The 21319-nt window shown below is 36.8% G+C and overlaps 1 protein-coding gene across 9 annotated transcripts in view; it reads right to left on the reverse strand.

Moving 5' to 3' along the window:
- The window catches only part of CHD7 (chromodomain helicase DNA binding protein 7), a 132551-nt gene that overhangs the window by 16513 nt on the left and 94719 nt on the right, over nucleotides 1–21319 (reverse strand). For all 9 annotated transcript variants that reach the window (XM_054816225.1, XM_054816224.1, XM_054816226.1 and 6 more), the window contains 14 exons: nucleotides 20683–20766; nucleotides 19605–19742; nucleotides 19387–19508; nucleotides 18630–18873; nucleotides 12723–12899; nucleotides 11063–11206; nucleotides 8460–8715; nucleotides 3850–4060; nucleotides 3150–3345; nucleotides 2768–2935; nucleotides 1930–2109; nucleotides 1528–1638; nucleotides 1236–1441; nucleotides 81–280 (listed from right to left, as the gene is read on the reverse strand). In XM_054816225.1, the coding sequence (XP_054672200.1) occupies nucleotides 81–280; nucleotides 1236–1441; nucleotides 1528–1638; nucleotides 1930–2109; nucleotides 2768–2935; nucleotides 3150–3345; nucleotides 3850–4060; nucleotides 8460–8715; nucleotides 11063–11206; nucleotides 12723–12899; nucleotides 18630–18873; nucleotides 19387–19508; nucleotides 19605–19742; nucleotides 20683–20766 (2437 nt within the window). The remainder of the gene's footprint in view (nucleotides 1–80; nucleotides 281–1235; nucleotides 1442–1527; nucleotides 1639–1929; nucleotides 2110–2767; nucleotides 2936–3149; nucleotides 3346–3849; nucleotides 4061–8459; nucleotides 8716–11062; nucleotides 11207–12722; nucleotides 12900–18629; nucleotides 18874–19386; nucleotides 19509–19604; nucleotides 19743–20682; nucleotides 20767–21319) is intronic.

Here is a 21319-nt window from a genome sequence, read left to right on the forward strand (position 1 = left end):
GGTTTAAACTAAATACATAGCATGACTGAAGTAATTCTTTCCTATTTACTAGCGTCATTATTTGATTGTGGTAGACATACCGGAATGATTAACCAAAGCTCGAGTTTGCCCATCTGCAGTTGGAGTGATCAGATCCCAGATGAAACTTTTGATATTTTCATCCCCTTTGTAATGATTAAGACAATATACCAGGATAGTCCGGCAGATGGTTTCCACATCTTGTTCTGTTAGCTGACGTTTATAGCGCCCATGTGAGAGGATGTCAGTCCACCGACCCCAGCTATAAGAAAAATATGTTCAATACAACAGCCAGGGCAGTGGTATTTTCATTTGTGACTTTCAATTTAACTCCTGGTACCAAGTAAGTTGGGACCTCCTGTGTTAACACTAATGCATTTTGCATTTGCAGGTTACGTCAGGGAATCCAACCTCTAGCACCAAAGAGTTAAGAATGTTTATTTTACAGAACGGGCAATAAGTTCACTGCTCGTAAAGCTGCATTTGAACTACACTCAAAATAATAAAGTACATATGTTTAACTCTAATGGTCCCAGTAAGCTACGAATAGGAAATTCAACCAATTCCTGCAATCATGGGATTTGGGGAATCGTTCTTATTTTGATCCTGAAATTCATTATTAGCAGCTGTTGTATGTAACTTCCTAAAATAAAGCCAGTCATTCTGAAGTACCATGTTAGCAATCAAATATAGCTACTCCCTTGCAAAGAGATAAAATTCAAATTGGTAAATCCAATGGGGAAAAATATAAAGTATCAAATAGCTGAATTTAAGTGGTGCCAAAATACCAGAATCTATGTTGAAAACCTCTAGATTGACTGTTGATTTCACAACCACGTTATTCTTTACAAATACACTTTGTTATTCTCCACAACACTTAGAAAAGAGAGATTAAATCTGAGTAACTCAGGAATCCTTTACACTATGAGAAACCAGAAACAAGTATTCCATCATCACAAAACTACATATCTTACCAGTGAGCTCATAGCCATCTGTGAGACACTCAGATACTTTAAGCTAAATAACACATATATAACCAACATATATATAGCAACTTAAAATCTCACTGGCATGTATACGCCATAATGAGGTAAAGGCTACACAGTAAGAGATTATGTGAACGTGTCCCAAGAGAAGGATGAGTTATTTACTATATATCATTTCCATATTTTCAGTTCTTTAGCCACAATCAGTATATTTAATCTGTATATCCTTACCCATAAACCAACAAGTTCTTCTCAACCCTGAAACATTCACTTCTTGCATAACCCTGTGACTTGTCCTGAGGCCTACGGGGCTTTGTGCTAGGCTTTTCTTCAGAATCACTTTCCAGGTCTGAAAACTCCATCAGTTCATCCTCTTTGACTGCACTGTAGAGTCTGGTTTGCTTTCTTACTCTAGGTGTATCGATAACTAGGTTGTTCTAAAATGAAAGTGAAAAATGTAGAAATTTAGGAGGGGGGAAAATCTTCAATTTAATTGTACTAGGAGCTATCACAAAGCTCTTACCCTTCCATTTAAAGCATCAATATCCAGCTCAGCTTTCTTTGCCCACTTCTGCCAAAAATTGGGGTCATCCAAGGAAATGTCTGTCCTGTTCCCAGATGCAACAAAACTAGCCTAGTAAATTTGAAAACACACACATTGATTTCTTAACTGCATGCTACAAAGAATATATATTTTCATTGGTAAATACAATACTTAGGACTTATAAAGTGGTAGTTTCACAAAAGAAAAAAGGTAAGCCTGGAAACTATCATGACTGGAAATACATGTATCTCAACATTTGTGATGAAAATATCTGAGACAAGTACATCAAAAAACCCTAAATTGACACAGAAGGCAATTTAATATTACTTCCATCTATCCTGATCATATTTTATTAACGTTCCTCTGAATGTCAATGCATACCTTTGCAAATGTTGAGCCTTTTCCTTCAGATTCAATAGTAATTGTGTGTGTTCGCCTTAAGAGAATCTGATCAATATCCTCTTCACAAAACTTAGACCCTTCATCTTCCTCATCCATGAGAGCACCATATGCCCCTTTTCGAAGAAGATCTTCTATTTCTTTCTTAGAAAGCTGTTGCACCTGTAACATTGAAGAGAGTTTTGTGGTTGTTTTTTTTTCATCAGCCAACGTGTACATCTGACAGCATAATCAGACTGATTGTCCTCTTATTTAGCATTTTAAGAACTGAAACTCTAAGATAATGTGGTGTCAGTCAACTAAACATTCATGCTGAAATCACCTTTAAAAGAAGAATACAAACAACAAAATTCTTAGGGTGAAGTTATACGAGTGGTTTAAACAATTTAATAATTCATTGTCACTGAATCCCTTTACTTTAGCTCTGATGATTGCTAAACTCCTCCTGGGAGCAAATTTAACTTACTAACCCGACAAAAAGCTAAAGCAAAAAAAACCTCCAAAGCAAAAAGGCTACACCAGAAAAAGCTGACTAGAACTCCTCCAAAAAGTGCCAGGATCAACATGATGTAAAGGGTGGGACGATGAGAATGGATGAGGATTGAGGGAACATGACTCCCCCTGCCCCCTTTCGGCAATAAGTGAGCCATTAGATAGGCTGAGTCAGTTCATGTAGTCTTGCCCTTAATTAACCCTACTTTAAAATACATGCCATACTCATGTGAAAACCACTGTTCTCCAGGTAAATGCAAACAAGTAAGAGAAGTGTTACACATTCATAGCATTTGTTGATCATGCACCTTAATATATTAATTCTCACCCCATTTGTAGCGTTTTCTCTTCCACTCATAGACTGCAACACAGCCTTATCAAGGCCAAGCTTCAAGCTAGCTTTGTCAAACATTTCCCTTTCATAAGAATTCCTTGTTATCAACCTGTAGATTTTCACTGATTTGCTCTGTCCTATTCTGTGACATCGTGCTTGAGCCTGATGAAACAAAGACAGATACTCAGTTACAGGTGACAAAAGGAAGAAAAAAATTTAAAATAGTCCATACAGAGTTCTTAGTTTAAAAAGTTATTGCTTTCAATATAAATAATAATCTTTATTCTTTTTAAGAGAGGGACAACAGATAATTTCTCTTGTAGGTGAAGAAAATTTCACAGCCAAAAGGCAAAAAAAAAATTTCCAATAATATTACCTGGAGGTCATTTTGGGGGTTCCAGTCTGAATCAAAAATGATGCAGGTATCAGCAGCAGTAAGATTAATGCCCAAACCTCCTGCTCTTGTACACAGCAGGAAAACAAACCTATCAGAATCAGGTCTTGAAAACCTGTCAATAGCTGCTTGACGTAAGTTGCCTCTTACTCGGCCATCAATTCGTTCATATGGGTACCTGAAATAAAGATGCATTACAAGGAGAACTTTACTGCAATGGCATTGTCTCTTTGTAAGAATATGCAATTTAAAAATAAAAGGAAGATATGCTACTATAGGGTAAAAAGAACTACAACAAACTGAGTGACTGCTACTGTAGTCAATAACTTCATCAGTGGAAGACATATCACTTTCGTCTCCTGCTCTGTGTCATTTGGTAAAGAAATGAAATAAACATTCAGGCTTAAGCTAAAAAACTCTAGAGCCACCAAAACATTTAACTGAGTAGTAAACTAAGAGGTTTAAAGCTCTCCATGTGAGGCCACTTTGTATTGACCCGCAAGAAAAATCTCAGTACTTGCAACTTACAGGTATGCTTTTCCCTTTGGTCAGATCACTACAGAAAATACTGTAAAGTATTTGAATTTCACCCCTTTTCAAGATGGATTACTCACAGGTTAAATACTGTGGCCACTGAGGAAAGCACAGTTTATTTAGAATTGTATTATATTGTTGCTCTTACCGTCTTTGAATGAGGTAGTCTTCCAGTATGTCCAAGCAGCGCACCATCTGGGAAAAGATAAGCACCCTGTGGCCACCAGCCTTCAGTTTTGGCAGCAGCTTGTCAATCAGTACTAGCTTGCCAGCAGCCTGGATCATTGCCTGGAGCTGAAAATCTGGAGAGTCGGCATTGTGTGTTTCTTTAAACTCTTCCAAAATTTTCTCTTCAGCACCTGCAAAGATTGGACAGCAATACATGAGCACAGCAAAGGGTTTTATTAATAAACAATGAGCTTGCCTTCAATACTCTATAGAAACTGCAGGAATGTTTTAAGCATTATGTGAATAAACATTTATAAAAAACATTAAGCTTAAATTTAAAGCAAACATATACACAAATACAGCATAAATAAAAAGTAACTTTGAGCATTCATTCTTTTTGTTTCCTCTTTTAAACAGGAGTAAACTCTTTCCTAAATAAGTTCATACAACTATTTAATGCACAACATTTAATGGAAAATTAAGAAAAAACATGAACTAGTAAACCATATTCCAACTGATTAAATGGATTTTCAGTTCCTTTTGTAAATGCAACATGAAAGAAAAAATACCTCGTTTCCACAGGAAAATACAAGGAATACAAATCACATTTGTTGTTTATGCCTCCAAAACCAAAACCAGCCTTCAACAAGCAGGTCACCTGGACCTGCTCCTTCCATTATTAATTATAGAATCAAAATCCAAACAATGAAAAAACTAATTTCAAGGGGGAAAAAATAAGCAGCTGTGAAATTATTATTTTACCTTCTATTTAGCTTTCTTTTCTCACTGAATGTATTTTTTTGTTCAGTTTGATGAAGCTATCCAATGTATACATTCTTTCCAGAATTAGTCAAAAGTTCGTTCTTGCCACTCTTTGCCTATGAACAAGATGCACAGCAGGAAATATTTCCTCGTACTGCTCATTACCTGAAGACTACAGACCAAGTTCAAGTTTTCTCTTCAACCTCTCCTGTGCTTTTATTCCATTTTTTACGTCATTTCTACAAACAGTGGACTATTCCAAGAATTATCAGATTACTATTCTTGGCTATGTAAAAGGTTAGGAATCTTCATTCTAAGCTTATTTCGCATCCAAATAAAACCTTTTTTGGAGCTGTCTTTTTCAGTCCCTCACTTTGTTTTTTTAAACAAAATGTAGTTTATAAAGTATTTCTGCTTTGTAATAATATTCAGCTTCAATACTGCTTTTGAATAACACGAGGAAAGGTGGGAGAGTTGGGGGAGGGGGGAAGAACAGCTTACTGCCAGGCTTCTGCTGAGCATCTCTCTCATATCCCAGTTCTAAGTAGATGCCTGTAAACAAACATGCAAACGCACCCTCCCTGTGTGATCGCTGGTTCAGTGCCTACTGTAATGTGGTGTCTTAACTAGATACCACCCTAAGCAGGCTGTCTGACAGCTTTGCATTACTCAATACACTTGCACTACTAGCTTTAACAGAACTTAACCACTCAAGATGTGACCAACTGAAGGTAATTTTACATCCCTGAATTTTCCTTATGTGCATTCTCTACTCCAATCATTACCAATCCTCATGGTTTGCACATAAAAAAAAATAAACCCATGTGAAAATAGTACAATCAGACACTCCTTCAACTTCCCTTCAATCGTATCACTTCCCATCTTGTAAAACAGGTAGGATTTTGGGTAGTAAATCTCAGATTCTGTACTGAGCTTAGGCAATTTCAGGATATAGTAGGCTGTCAAGTAGTTCACATACAGTAACTGCAGTGATCTTTCTTGGTTACATGATTTCTTACTCAACTGTGGTATCAAAATTTAAGTTTCACTACTACGACATAAACCAATATGCAAACTCAGCACCTGCAAAAGCAAACCACCTAAGCTTAGCACACCACAACAAACCCACAAACAGGTCTAACAAATGGTGAATTTTCAGTGTCAGAGTTTGGTTTCAGCAAGACTCACTTCCATAACAGACCACGACCTCTGAAAATCTGCTCTTTCAATAAACCTATCCTAGCTAAATCCTGTAAAAGACTGCCCTGTCTTTTTCATTTCTACTTCAATTGCAATTAAGTGACATACATCTAGTAGCCTGCTACCCAAAAGTTACTTGTTGTAATGCTAGTCTCTATGCTAGCTGATTTTTAGTAGGGGATGAAAGGAAGGTATTTGAATGTGTACTTGGTCCATCAGGGAAACCCTCACTTCCACTCGTGATTAGGAGAGCCTTCTAGGACTCAAGAGAGCATAAGGAAAAGAGTAAGAAACCTTTCCAGTGTGCAGCACTGTAGGATGTACAAGTACAGAGGCACTCCCTACTGCTGGCTCTGGCAATTGGAGAAAGAGGAATGATGTATAAATACTTGAGGTTGCTAAGGAGAAAACAAGAAGAATGCCTAACTTGGTTGGAGAATACACAAAATAAAGTTAATCCCTCTAGAAGTCTTCTCAAAGACAGTCTCAGCAGACCACCGTTCTCTCCTCCACAGAACAGATCTACCAATCAACAAACAAACACAAAACTCACTCCACATTCAACTCCTACCATACCACTTTGATCACATAACCTTCTGTGACTCTGAACTGAAGATTATCTAGAAGACTTGCTTGCAACTTTTATGCAAAACAAGACATACAGTGTTCTACTTGGATATTCAAATACACATGCAGTACTGCTTGCTCAGAAAACCTGTAAACTTGGAAGAAGAGAAGGATTCAGAGACACCTTTATAAAAGCAGTTAAGTCTTGAGAACTTTCTACTGCAACAAATCATTCATCAGGAGGACACTACAGGACATTATGTACTAGCACTGCAAGACCTCTCGGTAGAACTAAAATAAGCTTGTGCTGTCACTCTCAGTACGAAAATGTTAATTATCGATCAAAAATTAAAACCTCAGGTTCAGACAACTACAAGATGTAAGAGTATTTTCTGTCCTAGAACTACAAAGGACATATTTGCTTAGTTCCATCCTCCACACTAATAATAGTCAGGATTTATTTATTCTTCCCTCAAATCTGAAGGCTTGACCCACCTGCCTTGTTGATACATGACACCAAGCAAGTCCAAATGTTCAAAAGTCACAAAAAATGCTATAAAGGCAAAAGCACTCAACAGACAACCCTACCTCCCTTTATTAGGGTTAAGATACAGTCATCAAAAAATACTTGAAAAAAATATTAACCCTCTCAGCTGAAACCAGGACATCTATATAGCCACCTGGACTTCAGCAGTCTGTAACAGACACTAAATGATACCAGACTTCCAAGGGAAAAACTTGCTGCTATAGGCAACACTGCAAGCACTACTCATGAACTCTATTTGACAAAACAAAGTAGCAGCAAAACATTCACTTTATTTCTTTTAGCAAACATAAGGAAAAATAATGGCAAGGTTAAAATTAGCTGAAAACCAAGAAATGTAAAACACGTCAAGTTCAGAAGCTCATAACTTGAACACCCTGAGCTATTTTCTGGTAAATTTGTTTATATAATGGGTTTACTTAAAACAAAGAACCAACCAACAAATAAAAAAACCCCTACCAGAACCACAAAGCTACGGTATGCTCATCTATAGAAACTGAGCAGCCCACCAGCATGGTTGGGTTGAAGTACGTCGGAGTAACCCTCTATCAAGTCCTTGGAAAGATTACTTGCGCATGAAGTATAATTAGATGTCATTTTGTGAATCAGTTTAAGCATTTTCCCCCTCAGTTAAACAAAAAATGTCAAGACAAAAACCCCCACATAAGCACTGCAATATGGCAGTCATACAATAAAAAACTAAAATCACATATGGATCTTGAACTAAACTGTCTTTCACCATGAAGCTTATAACCAGCATTAAACCAACCAGAGCATAGATCATATACAGTAAGGAAGAAGAGTTGGGAAACAAGAAACTAGTGGAATGCAACCCTGTATAGAGGCCTGTATTACATCCTCAAAGGGACGATTTGATTTGACCAACACATACAGTTTAGCATGCTTCGGACAGCTATAGCTAGCTGGCTCATCATACGGTACCTGCCAGAGATAATCCTGATCTAAACTCAATAGCATCACATTGAAAAAGTATATTTGTCACTAAGTCTAATATGACATTCAAACAAATCTGACTAGTTAAATTAAAAAAATGAACTGACAACATGTGGCCATAAAAGCATGCCTGATCATAATTTCCTACCACACAACTTTTATTAAGAAATTTTAAGTTACTATCTCATAGTTGCTACTTATTTTCTTTGCATATAGCATTAACTATAACTCTGAAGAAAAAATTGTCATATTTATGCCAGCATCCAACAAACTGCTTGATAACCCAAGTATTGCTTATCAGAAATAACAGAAAGATAAACTTGACAATACCAACACTATCTTTGTCTGGGCTAGTAAGTCTTGTGAAAAAAGCAGCACAGACGTCTTCAAAAGTAACACTGTCTTGACTAGCGGACATCCATACCTAGGAGAACCTAAAAGGTCATCTCACTTTTCTACTTAAAGTAAATGAATAAATAAAAAGACATACTAGAATAGAATTTCTAATTTACTGAACTTCCTTACAATCATTTTGTGAATGAAGAGAAAAATAGGAGGCCTACCATTAATAAGGTACGGATGATTGCAGCATTTTCTTAGTTCCATCATAGTGTTTAGAAGATTAGGTACATTTGCCTGACCTCCACCCTTGGAAAGAAATGTGAAATTCTTTTCAAGAATAGCACGATAGTATTTCTTCTGAATATTCGTCAGCTCAACTTCAATGATGGTTTCCTCTTTGGGGGCCAGGTTCTTTTCTACGTCCTCCTTGAGACGTCTCAGCATCATCGGCTTCAAAATAGCTTGGAGTTTTTGCACCTAGGAAGCATTATGTTTAATAAATAACAGAATTAAAACTCTGAGGCTTCAAATATTTATTTTTTAATTTCCTTAATTCTAAATTCCCTATTTCCCACCCCAGATCACAAGTAGAGAACATTTATAAAAAAAAAAAAACCAAAACACAAAAAACAAAAAACCAAAACTTTCCTCAGTGACCTAGAGACTTGAGTCGCCTTTTAGTGTGCATCACTTCTGTTTAGTGAATGTTATTAAACAGACTTCACTTACAACTACCCTTCCAGACAAGGATAGTACTGCACACCAGTCATGCAACGCTAATCCTAAGTAAGCATAGCTATACAAGCAACCCTGACTGCAAGATCAAGTTTTGCAGTTAACTTCCAATCACCACAACAGTGTTTAATGCTATTTTTCCCTTCATATATCTGTTTCTAATTCTTTTATTTCCTTAGTTTTGACATCCGCTAAAATAGAAAACTATTTAAGGCCTGGTCTCAAAATGAAAACATTTTATTTCTGGAAATTTTTAACATACTGATAATTTTTAGTGTCTCTAGGTTTTACAGCATATACTTTAAGACATGTCCTAGATAGCAGGGGTGGGGGGAAGTCCATTTTCCTCAAAAAGGTTAGCTAAGTTTTGTCAAGTTTTTGTAAAGCCCCCTTACATAAAAAGCTCAAGAATATTCCATATATAAAAAAAGACTAGCATTTAGGTTGGTTTAGGTTCTCTCTCATCTACTGAGCCAACTCAGTGTTGAAGAGCTGATAATTTACCCAGAGATTGGTCATCATCTCCTGATGCAGAGCTGCATAGCAGAAACATGAACTGACACCACTTTCTCCTGAATTCACATCATTCCCTTACTAATAAACCAACTTCAAGAGAGAGAAGATAAATGGGTATAGATGGATGAACAAAAAAGTACATGGAACAGGATTGCAAGGAATGGAGGAGAAAACCTGTCACTAACAGATAATCTCTTCCATCACCTGAAAGATAAATTCCAAAACATCTAATGGCATTGTCAGCAGAGAAGGCACTTCTTCCAAAACTTGTTGGCCTATGCAACCCAGGCTTCAATTCTGCTCACAGATGATGTCATTATTTTAGTAATATTTCCATGTATGGCTTCAAATATTTCCAGTTCTTCCCTGCTGACATTTTGAGCTGGCCAGACAAAAAGCTATGTTGAGAGTTAAGATAAATTAACTCCAGCTCAAACACTACATTAACAGGACTACGCAGTTTCTGGATCAGAGCTGGCTCACTTCCAATCAGGTCAGAGTCCAGCCTGACTGGCACGCAACTGCCTGCACAATCTGTGGAAACACATCCTATGATTCCCTCAGGACACGCTATGATTTTTCCAGGAGGTAAAGGGCTGGGGGGAGAGCTGCTTTTTAATTTAGGCTATTACCTATGAAAGAGTGGTTCTCAAAGAAAGTTAACAAATTCAAGCACTCAAAAGTTAGAAACACCAGAAATTGAATTTTCAGACAAAACCAACATAAAGTTGCACACAAAAATGCATGCAATTGTGAAGTTAGATTACCATAGGGTGTAAAGGGCCAAATTAAGGTGCCTAAATTAAGATGCCATGCTTCAGTTAACTCCTAACATTAAGGTGATTTGACTGTTACCTATTGACTTTTTAAAACATTTTCACACATACAAGAAAAAAAAAAGTTTTATATATGATCAGACACTTTTACATTTTAGATCTAAAATATGCTCTGTTGAGAGTCTTTCATTTTGCATTGCTTCATGCATTTCTTTTATTGGACAGCTTGAGAAATCTGTTTCTGAGTCGACCAAAAATATCTCCCTCCATTTGGTTGCCTCTTGCTAAAGTAGATTTTAAATACGTTCCTGTTTGCACAGAAGTCATTGATAAAACTCCCAGGTGTTACATCCACAGAAGTTAAAGACAATAGTCCCCTCACTCTGCTACTGATGCTTAAGGAAAAATGTCAACTGGTGAGTTAATTCTCTTAGAGTAAACAAGCAATTCTAGAAGTATTTTCATCCAGCAACTGTTAAAAATACCCCATCCCCATTTTTAAACACCACATTTTAATGAGTGGAATCTTTCCCCATTTCTGCATGATCAATCGACAAAGGATTAAAAAAACCCAAACAACCAACCACACACAAAATAGGGACAAAGCAAAATAACTTTTGGTCAAAACCAAAAAAACTCAACAAAATGAAAACAAAAAACCAAGGCATAAAGTTACTGTAGTCTTCAAAAAAGTAAATATATTTTACTTGTAGAAACAAATAATGAAGCTCAGATATAATAAAATTGATAAATTCTCAATATCTAAATAGAAAAATAAGTGTGCAGGAGAAGTTTACCTGTTCTTCAGTTTTCAGATCACCAAATTCTTGCATGAATGTGGTTTCTGATGGGAAGCGACCTGGTTCCAAGAAATGAAGCAAGCTAAATAGCTCTTCTACTGTATTTTGCAAAGGGGTTCCAGTAAGCAGCACTTTATGTTCCTGAAAAGTTAAGAAACAGTTGCCTAGGAATCCATCTAAATTCATTTTTCAATTGAGAAATACACAAAATTATCTCTTTTTTCCCCTATACGTACGTCTCATGTTTGCTTCCTCTTCCCTTGCCACCCACCTACTTAAATATAGCTCTTCTCAAGACATTTCTAACTCGTAGTCTGGCCTTCCTTCAGCAATAGCCCAAAAAATACTTCACTACTTAAGCACCTTCAAAAGTCCTCTAGATACAAGAACAGATTTTACTGATCCACAACGTCCCAGCCCTTTCACAAGTACACTGAACTTTAAATGGCAAAATAACAGCTGAACTTATCCCATCACTTCCAGCATAAACCCACCAATTTTTTACACCTCCAACAGATCCCAGCGCATGAATCTCTTCAGGGCAGATGTAAGTTTCTACCCATATGGAACCTGAAGCAGACTCCTACTTTCCATCTACACACAACAGAGCATGAGACTGCCAGAGACAAGAGGAAAAGTTGCACACTGCTTTAGAGGAGGAGCCCAGATAGGTAAAGCAACTAGCCCAAGGTCAAACATGAGTTTAGTAGTAGAACAAGAACTGAAGTACGTGAGAAGTCTCATATCTCCATCTACAGCCACACCTATAAGCTCAGCTTTCTGCTAACAGCAACCATAACAAAGAAAATAAATCGTATACAGCGTTTTTACAAACTTTCATTTGTTAAGCCTCAAGACTTGTTCAAGAAAAGCATCATTTAACAAACAAGGAAAAAGAAACTAAAAGTGACCTATAGGTCACCAGTGCTTGTGTAAGCTAATGTTTATGCCTCTTTATTCTTATCAGAAATAAGAGGGTTTGAGTTCCAGATATTAACTTAGCATGGCTGCATTCCACTCACATTTTTAAAGAACCTTCTGACCAATTAAAAAAAAAAAAAGAGTAATTACTTCGTCTTTTAAATTGTAAATACCTTTAAACACCATCATCTTATTTTTCTCTGTGTGCTTAATACACTTATTTTGTGCGCACAACACAATACATATTTATGTAAGCATCAGAAACCAACTTACTTTTCCTTTCCTTAGCCAGTCTGAAAGAACATTCTTACAGCCACACAACAAATTATCATTAGAGCTGATAGTAATACAGAGCAGTTTCACTCTCACACCCGTATTTGGCCACCTGACCATACTACACCTTTAAATAAATGCTTATGTGAAGAAGTGACTACAGAGTAAGCCACGTGAAAAGAGCAAAAGGATGGAACAACTTTATCTTGATTCTCTTAACAGAATCCATGTAATTATAGGTCTATATCAACGAAGACACTTATGAAACATCAGCACTCCAAAATTCAAGGATTCATATGCTTCCAGGTATTTTAAAGACTTTCTCAGCTGCATTCCCTCATTCTTCTTAGCACTCGATGCTTTTACTTGAGATGAAAATATCTTATTTTACATTTTGATGAAACCATAAATCAGGAATAATAAAACCACAGAAGATGGAAATGTAAGAGATGTATATACTGACCAGGTCCATCATCTTGAGTCCTTCTAAAAGCTTACAGTTCCTGTTTTTCAGCCTGTGGGCCTCATCGATGACCACGCAACGCCATGGAATGTTACGCAGCTCTGGGCAGTCAGTCAAGATCATTTCAAATGTTGTGATAATGGCATGGAACTTGTAGGACCCCTTTATCATACGACCCTAAAAAGAATAGCGAAAGTTAAAGTAAACTCCCCGGCAAAGAAAGGAAGGACATTTGTTTCATCTTCAAAATTCGTTCTTTAAAAATACAAAACAGTACAATGGGCAAGATGTTTTAAGTAAACAATGTCATTATTGCTGACTCAATGAGGGAATACAAATGTGTAGGTTTACTACCGGCTTCATGCTGGCTATGTTTTTAATCCTGTAAAAAGGCCCACAAAATCACTGCATATTCACTACGAAGATGTTATGCAAGTATTGCAGTCATAATTCATATGGATCATACTAATGCCTTGAAACATTAATGTATTGCTGTTTTTAGACTTTGTCAAGACGATTTCCTTCCTTCTTTTAAATCAAAAGTATGCGACAGTCCTCCCAAACAATCCAAATAAGCCAGAAATACATTAATGCTTCATTTTTATGACTATTAGAATATTTTGCTCCCAATAAACAGTATTTTTTTTTTGGTGGACATCAAGTATTCAAAACACCTACAGTTCTAGTAAACAGCTTTAAAAAGAAGCAAATCTCTGAACTTTTAAATTAAGAATGTATATATCTGCATACATTTCCTTGATATTTTTGTAAATTTGTGTTAAGGAAAGTTCAATGGGATGATTTACTTGATGTCTGGCACCATATTCATTATGTGGTTAGTTAAGGGTCTTATTTTTAGGACTGATACTAAGACTGTTCAAAAAAACCCCTGAATAAACTTTACTCAAGATCATGAAATGAACATCTTTCTGACATTACACTATATTTCTTCCCAATCTTGTTCAAAGAAAAATGTAACTTGTATCTCCTATGTCACTGAGTCTGTGCAGGAACGCTGTCTCTCTAAGGAGTGGCCTCACACCAAGTTCAAAGCCATTCTATGTTTTCAAAGCAGGACTATGTTGTGGGTTGTATATCAAATACATTTAAAAAGAAACAGATATTTTACAGTAAGGTGACCATTTTTTCCTTCAAGCATGTGCAAATCTGAATCCTTTTTATAAGTCATCTGCGTATAAACCTCTTCAAACTGTGGGGATCAGAACTGGATACTGACTCTACAATGACTGGAAACCTGGTATCCTGAACTCGGCACTAAATCTGCCTATGCACATCAAGAGTACTTTGCTCAGCAGTGCTTTCTCACAACATAGTCCAGAAACATTTATCTTACGGAGAAAAAGAGTTGTTACCTAACAAACAGCAGATGAACATACATTAAGTGGGCAACTTACAAAGCCAGCAAATTGAAATGCTGTGACCTTTTCATGAGCCAGATATAACTGTGAAGACACAGGAATGCAGCCCAGGAGATTCTTTCCAAGTAATGGGAAACACTTCTGTGAGCAACCTCACGACTGTATGACAAGCAATGCTCTTCAAAAATGATCACTACACAAAGCAGCACATCCAGGTGAAGCAAAAATCATAAGAGGGACCCCTTGATTATATATTTAGGGCTGTCTAAATCTCACATTAAAATATGCATTGTTGTCTTGCCACAAGAGCTCTCACTATTTGAAAGAGAGTCAAATGCTGTACTGAAGAACACGGGAGTAAATCAAGCAGAAAGTTCGAAGAGCTCTTCAAGAGCTCTTTAGAAAGTGAATGATGCTGCTGTTCAACAGTTTCAGACCTCCAACACTTGGGGAAGTATGGGAAAGAATCCTAGGTAATCCTACTAATGTCACATTTGAGAAATTTAAATGTAGAAACTTCAAGAAAAGTGACCTATAGCACTGTCACAGGTGAATTCCTAAGGAACTAGGAATCAATGCATCCTGTTTCAGTGTGGCATCCAAATGAAGTTCTCTGATGTTGGAACCACAGGAATTTCACAACCACTTAGAGAAGTTCTTCCATTTGAGGAAATCAATCTTCCTAATAGGTAGCAGTTTTCTGTTCTATTTGGGAAATTCTTCTGGAAGTAACTCAAGCAACAGAGGTAGCCACAAGGTACAACAATTAGATAGGAAAATAGAAGTTGGGGTTATGTTTTGGGGTATTACCTCTTAGCAGATACAAACTGAAAAGATCAATTGGATGCGTGTAAGAAGTGGACTTCTAAAAAGATGTACATTCCACCAGTGGGAACGGTGAAAGATTATTATGGTCTTTTCCCACCAGACTCCACTTTGAGGAACAAGAGAACAGATGCAAGAAATGTGCATGTTAACCAATTATTGCTGGAAGGCATCTGGAAAACTCACAGTCACTTTGTGAAATGCAATTCAACGTCATCTTCCATGAAAGACAAGAGTCCCTATTAGTGAAATACTGCCTTAATCTGCTGCATGCTAAACATTCCTTGCAGAAATCTGAGGTAATCCTACGCTGATGACATGTTCATAGCTCAGTAGCTTCTCAGCAAGGAAGAAAACACACAGGCAAGAAAATACTCTCTTAAGCCAACAACCACTGAGCCCAAAAGGAATGAACCAGGTAAGTCAGAAAAAGTCCTGAACGTCAACAGCATTATTTCGAATTACAATCAACCAAGGACAAGGTATTCTGTTTCTACACATGAGCCAGGTGGTTTCTCTTTTTAGTCCTCATTACACTGTGAAGCAAATTTCCCTCACAAAGTCAACTATTTTGCAGGGCTCGGTCATTAATTTTATTTGGCATATATAGTTTTCCTGATCTTACAACAGAACTCCTTCTCAGAGGTAGAATACTACAGAACAGCAACTGGTTTATTTGGTATTCCAAACAGGGAAGGACCCCCAGAAGGACCTTTCAGTTCTATTGCTCAAGAGCACCAGAACAGGCCTCCCTGCATGTCTTTCACAAGCAGGAAGGCAGGAAGGGATCTTAGGGGAATGTCTCTGGCAGAGTGGTACCCTTAGTGCTGAAGTCACACCACTGCATAAACGTATTTTGTTATCGACTACTCTCTAGGTTTTCACAACAACCCAACTCTGGTCACTGGTGTTGATGCTGAAAAAATCCCACTACTGCAGATGGGGTAGGTGCTTCTTATGCATGCTGTCTCTTATTACTGCCCTTCAAAGCTACTCAGACTTTCTCACTGTTGTCTTTTTGAGAACCAGGTCAGCTTGAGAGGCCTCTTTTCCTGTTAAGACCTAAAATGCCAGAGATGCCAATGTCTGGGTTGATGTGTTTGACAAGGGGACTAGAAATGATACTGCCAAAGCCTGCCTTCTTTCTCTCCCTTCTCGTCCCCCATCGTACGCCTACTGAGGGTACTTCAGAGGATGTCACACTGAACACTACATGGGGATTCTTTTTGTCAGAACATGAAGAGATTTTTTCCCCGTAATGCAGTTTCTACCATGCGTTTCACAGCTGACACAGTCTTACAAAGAATGCAACACAGAAGGTGATTTCATGACACATCTAAGCTAGCTGCCACCAAAAGGGTAAGTTCACTCCACTTCTTTATCCCCAACCATGGCAATTATCTGATTCTCCTCTTAAGCCAGTTCAGGGAGCAAAGCTAGCAGAAAATGATTCATTTTTCTGTGCCATGAGTGCTTTGTCATTACTCGCTATGGGGTCAAATGACTGCCATGGTGATTACAAGAGGTGAGGTAAGAATATGGCAACACGGGGAACAAAACTTTCTGCAGCATCTTGCTTCAGATCCTTTTAGTTGCCTTTAAATCAACGAAACAATATTGCCAAAATAACACTAAAGAATCCGCACAGTAAGTGGGATTTTTCTGATGACTTTCCTTCAGGTTTCATGCTACATAATTGCCATGTCCTAAGGGGAAGAACACGCTAAGAACAAGCACTGCTTAAAGAACAAACATGCATGATTTTTAACACAGGAAAGACTTCAGCAGAGAGAGTATTTGTATAAAACCAAATTTTTAAATTTGATACAAAATATCCATCTCTGATAAGAAATAATTTTACAACCATAAAAAGTACAAATCAATTCCAGTTTATTTGTGTATTATACATCTAGGTAAGAAGTTAAATATGATTATCATCATAAGGAATATAAGCCACTAGATCTCAGTGTAGCAACTGTTATTTAAATCAATCTTCTTTAACAATAGCATACATGATTTTGATTTGAAAGTTTATTTGATAAGTTACTGAGAAAATGGTTAGTTCCTAGGCCAAACAGATATAACTTCTAACTACTAGAAATTACTATGTGTTTTTCAACTATATTTAAGTACGTGATTTCTGTTTGCCCTAATGGCATGTCAAGTTGTGGCACAGTCACCACCTTCAGAACAGTTTTTACTCAGGTCTTTCCCTGTAAAAGCATATTTTCTATCTTGCAGCCACCCTCATAAGCTTTGCTCTAAGACTCCAGGTTTTCCAACACTCTTTTTGAAGACAGGAAGTGAGAACTAGGCAAAAATGGACTACCCAGTATGTTACTGACAACTGTGAGAATGCTGTAACTTTTCTACTCTTTAATAAAAAGATTTCTTTCCTCCTACACACTTTCACTACACTAGGCCTTTTAACCAGTTTGAACTCATGTTTAACTGGCTGTGTGTCATGACACAAAAGATCTGCATTTTTCTTACAGTCTTCCCAGAACCAAGCTCTCCCTACTGTAAGAATCACCTCCATTCCTTGTCCAGAGATAGCCCTATATTTAGCTGTTCTGAGTACTGTTAGCTTGGATCCAATTTATTAAGTAATACAGCTTACTCTGTATCCATGAACTGTCTTAATTATTTACCACTCTCCCCATCTTTGTGTCATTTGAAAACTTCCTCAGTAATGATTTTATGTTTTCTTTCAGGTCATTGATAAAAGTGTTATATAGCTCATGGACACGAACCAATCCCTGAAGAACTATGCTGGAAATGCAAATCATTTCTCATTTACAATTACATCGAGAAATATCAGTTAGCCAGTTTTAAATCCACTTAATGTGTGCCATATTGATTTTATATCATTCTAGTTTATTAATCAAAATATTCAGTGGCATAAAATCAAATGCTTTACAGAAAATCTAAATATATGAATTCACCACTATCACTTCTTTAAGCTCAGTTGGAAATAATACTCCACAATATATCAAATCAAGTTGAACTTCCACTCTTTTTTTTCTCTTAAGTGAGGATTTTTTCTCTTAAGTGAGGAAGATTATATTGTTTCGTAATAACATTCGATGTATGCACATTATTATTCCCCAATCCTGTTTACTTACTCTGAGTAAAGCCGTACATTTAAATGTAGAGATCTGTTGCTCTTCATAGCTTCAGTTTTCCAAATATTTTTGTTTCTACCCCCACTCTTTTCTGTACTTGCTCTCCTTCTCTTATAAGAACTATTCAATGCGACTGCCATAACACAGATTCAAAATATATCTGACTTATAAAATTTGATAAAGAAGCATCGACAAGTTTAATTTCTGCAAGCTGGTCTTTCCTGGAATGGTAGGCAAAGATTGATTTTTAAGCTTAGTTCCAATTAAAGTAATTTCTCCATTAAGAGTCTTTTCTGCCAGCTCTCCTCAGGAACGCAAAATAATGAAAACCTTGTATGAAACAATGAAACCCCGAACAAGAGTTGCACCATCTCAGTAACTCTTGGTCCCTTTCTATTTCCAGCCGATCTCTTGGCTACTATTAAAACCCACAGTCTTTATTAATACATATATCTTGAATTATTAGCTAAAACCTGCTATACCAGTACTGAAAACCTAATTGATGCTTAGATTAATTAACAACAGTAAAGCATGTACAAAAAAGAAAGGGGAAAAAAATAATCATTAAGAGCTTTTACCTGTGGATCTTTGAAATACATTTCGTACAACTGAATGGTCCGCCGGCTTGCTTGACTCCCATGATACACAACCACATTCAACTCTGTCCAGGTGCGGAACTCCCTTTCCCAGTTGGGAATTGTAGACAACGGTGCAATAACCAAGAAAGGACCGTGGATTCCTTTCAAATATATCTCATAGAGAAACGTAATGGACTGGATAGTCTTTCCCAAACCCATCTCATCTGCTAAAATGCAGTTTCGTCTGAAAACAATAATAAAAACAGTCTGAATGATTTATTCCTAACTTAAAACATAGAAAATCAGTAAGGAGCTAAACTGAGTACACCAGAAATTTCTAGAATGGCAATTTTATACTGAAAAGACTCAATCTTTTTTGCATTTTAAATAAATGTTATGGTTTGTGATGCAACAGGCATGGATATAGCCATTTTATGTACCTCTCAAGATCACATAGGGGAGGAAGGGGCAGCAGGGGTGCGATGAACACATATACATACAAAAGCATTTGTCACAAGAAGAGGAGTACAGGAGAACTGCTATGATTCTGGGGCAAACAGTAATTATATTCATGTTTTATGTAACGTTATGTTATCCAGCCAAAATTAGTTTGTATATGACTGCTGCAGTAAAAAATGAAACACGTAAATAATTCTAAAACCTCACTTCAGAAGATTACTTTAAAAGGTTATTGTTTCAAGTAAACTATAAAAGCTTTTCCAAAGCAGGATGTAGTAGTAAGCAATATTTTACGTACGTGTTGTACCAATTGAAAAGAAGCCAGTTTACTCCCTCCAACTGGTATTCCCTGAGTTTGTTATTGTTTTTATACTCCCTGGAACTCTCTGATTTCTTCCAGTCATCAGCAGGAGGTCGCTCCTGTTTCAAATACAGCAAATCCCATTAGTGGTTTCTTAAAGACCACATTACTGTACTATTTTCAAATAAAATCCTCTATATGGAGTCAATTCTTACCACACGCTCCATTTCTGGCTCCCTAGACATCAGTTTCTCAAATTCTTCGATCTTAGCTTGGTCAATGTCTTGCTTTAGCTCCCAAGTGCTGTCTTCATAAGGAAGTGAACACCATTTCACCAGATAATGCATTACAGGCTTTGTTAAGACAAAAATAAGATTACATCACAATTTAAAAAGAATAAAAGTGTAACCTCTTTTACAGCAGAGATCTGCAGGCCAGATAAAATTCAAAAAGCTTTACTAGACCTGAATATCTGAATCAGCCAAAAGGATAAGCAAACAGCAGGCTGACACCTTGAGAACCTAATGAAGTAAGATTAGAATGCTGGGAATGCAGGCTTACCATCAAAACAAGCACAACGCTACATTTAAAATCACTAAGGTTAAACTAAAATTTAGAAGTAAAACCATATGCATTTTCCAACAGTTATAATTTCTGTGCTTTACTGCATATTTAAAGAGTCAACTGTTTTTCTTTGTCAGTGCCATCACAAAATTCCCAGCAGGTAAGCCAAACACCACCATTCATTGATAGAGCAATATGGAAACACTGACAGCGTCAGTGAAGCTTTTTATTCTCCCAGGACCAAAAAGGAATCTCCCGGAAGACAAAGTGATCTTGGTCTGCAGAACCGGTCATTAAAAAGTAAGAAATGGTGAATTCAGGGCCTCTTCTGCAACAGATATTCTAAACAGTGTCAAAACTATCACGACATTTAGCTAAGATTCTTGCAATTTTCATTTAAGTTCTGTATTATCTGCATGGACATCATATTTCTACAGTATTAAGTACCACCTTAGATCTATGTATCAGAGGGGGTTTTTGTTTTTGGGGGTTTTTGGGGGGTCGTATTTTTTTAAAATATAGGCAACTTATAAGAAGTTTGGAATTCTCACTTACACCCCTTTATTTTACGAAAACTGCTATATTAGGCAATGTTTTCTCAAATGCATTCCTATTCTCCACACATATAGACTGGTAGCTTCTGAAATGTTTAATATATCCACATTTCTAAACAATAAATTCTAAACACAGTGTCTATACGACTACAAATGCTCCAAAAGTTTTGTTTACCTCGCCATTATCATCTGTGCTACGTGAAAAATCCATGATTCGATCAACTTCCACATAATCTGGATTAAAAAGCTCATCATCAATCTGTTCAAGGAAAGAGGCAAAAATATAAAAGATATCTCTATTAGCCCCTCCTGAGAGAAAAATTATTATATATTTCACCAGGCAATAATATTTTGGGTCACGGTGACACAGAATTTATATTTGGCAAACTTCAACATGTTAATTGAAATGCTACAATTCAGCAAGATCATTCCCCATGAGGGAACCAGACTTCTCAGACTTTGTTAACTGGGCCTCTTAATTACTGTGTGAAACCTTTTACTGTGAGAGAATGTTTAAGAATATTTTAAATGAAGTGTGAAATTACAATTCACTAATGAGCAATCGAAAAGGCTTATGGCATGCAATGCATTTAGCATTCTTGAAAACTACAGCTTGCAATAAAGAAATTAGAGCCTTGTACACTAAGTGCCTTTGGATTATTTTAACTACAGGAATTGTCTAACTGCTTTATAAGCAAGATTCAAAGATTATTATTTCAAAAACAGGGAAAAAAACACTGCATGCATACACAGTTTCTCCAAAACTAACAATTCATGTTTTTTCTTATCCATTCAATGACTTACAGGATTCT

This window comes from Grus americana, chromosome 2 (assembly GCF_028858705.1).
Source record: "Grus americana isolate bGruAme1 chromosome 2, bGruAme1.mat, whole genome shotgun sequence".
Taxonomy (NCBI): domain Eukaryota; kingdom Metazoa; phylum Chordata; class Aves; order Gruiformes; family Gruidae; genus Grus; species Grus americana.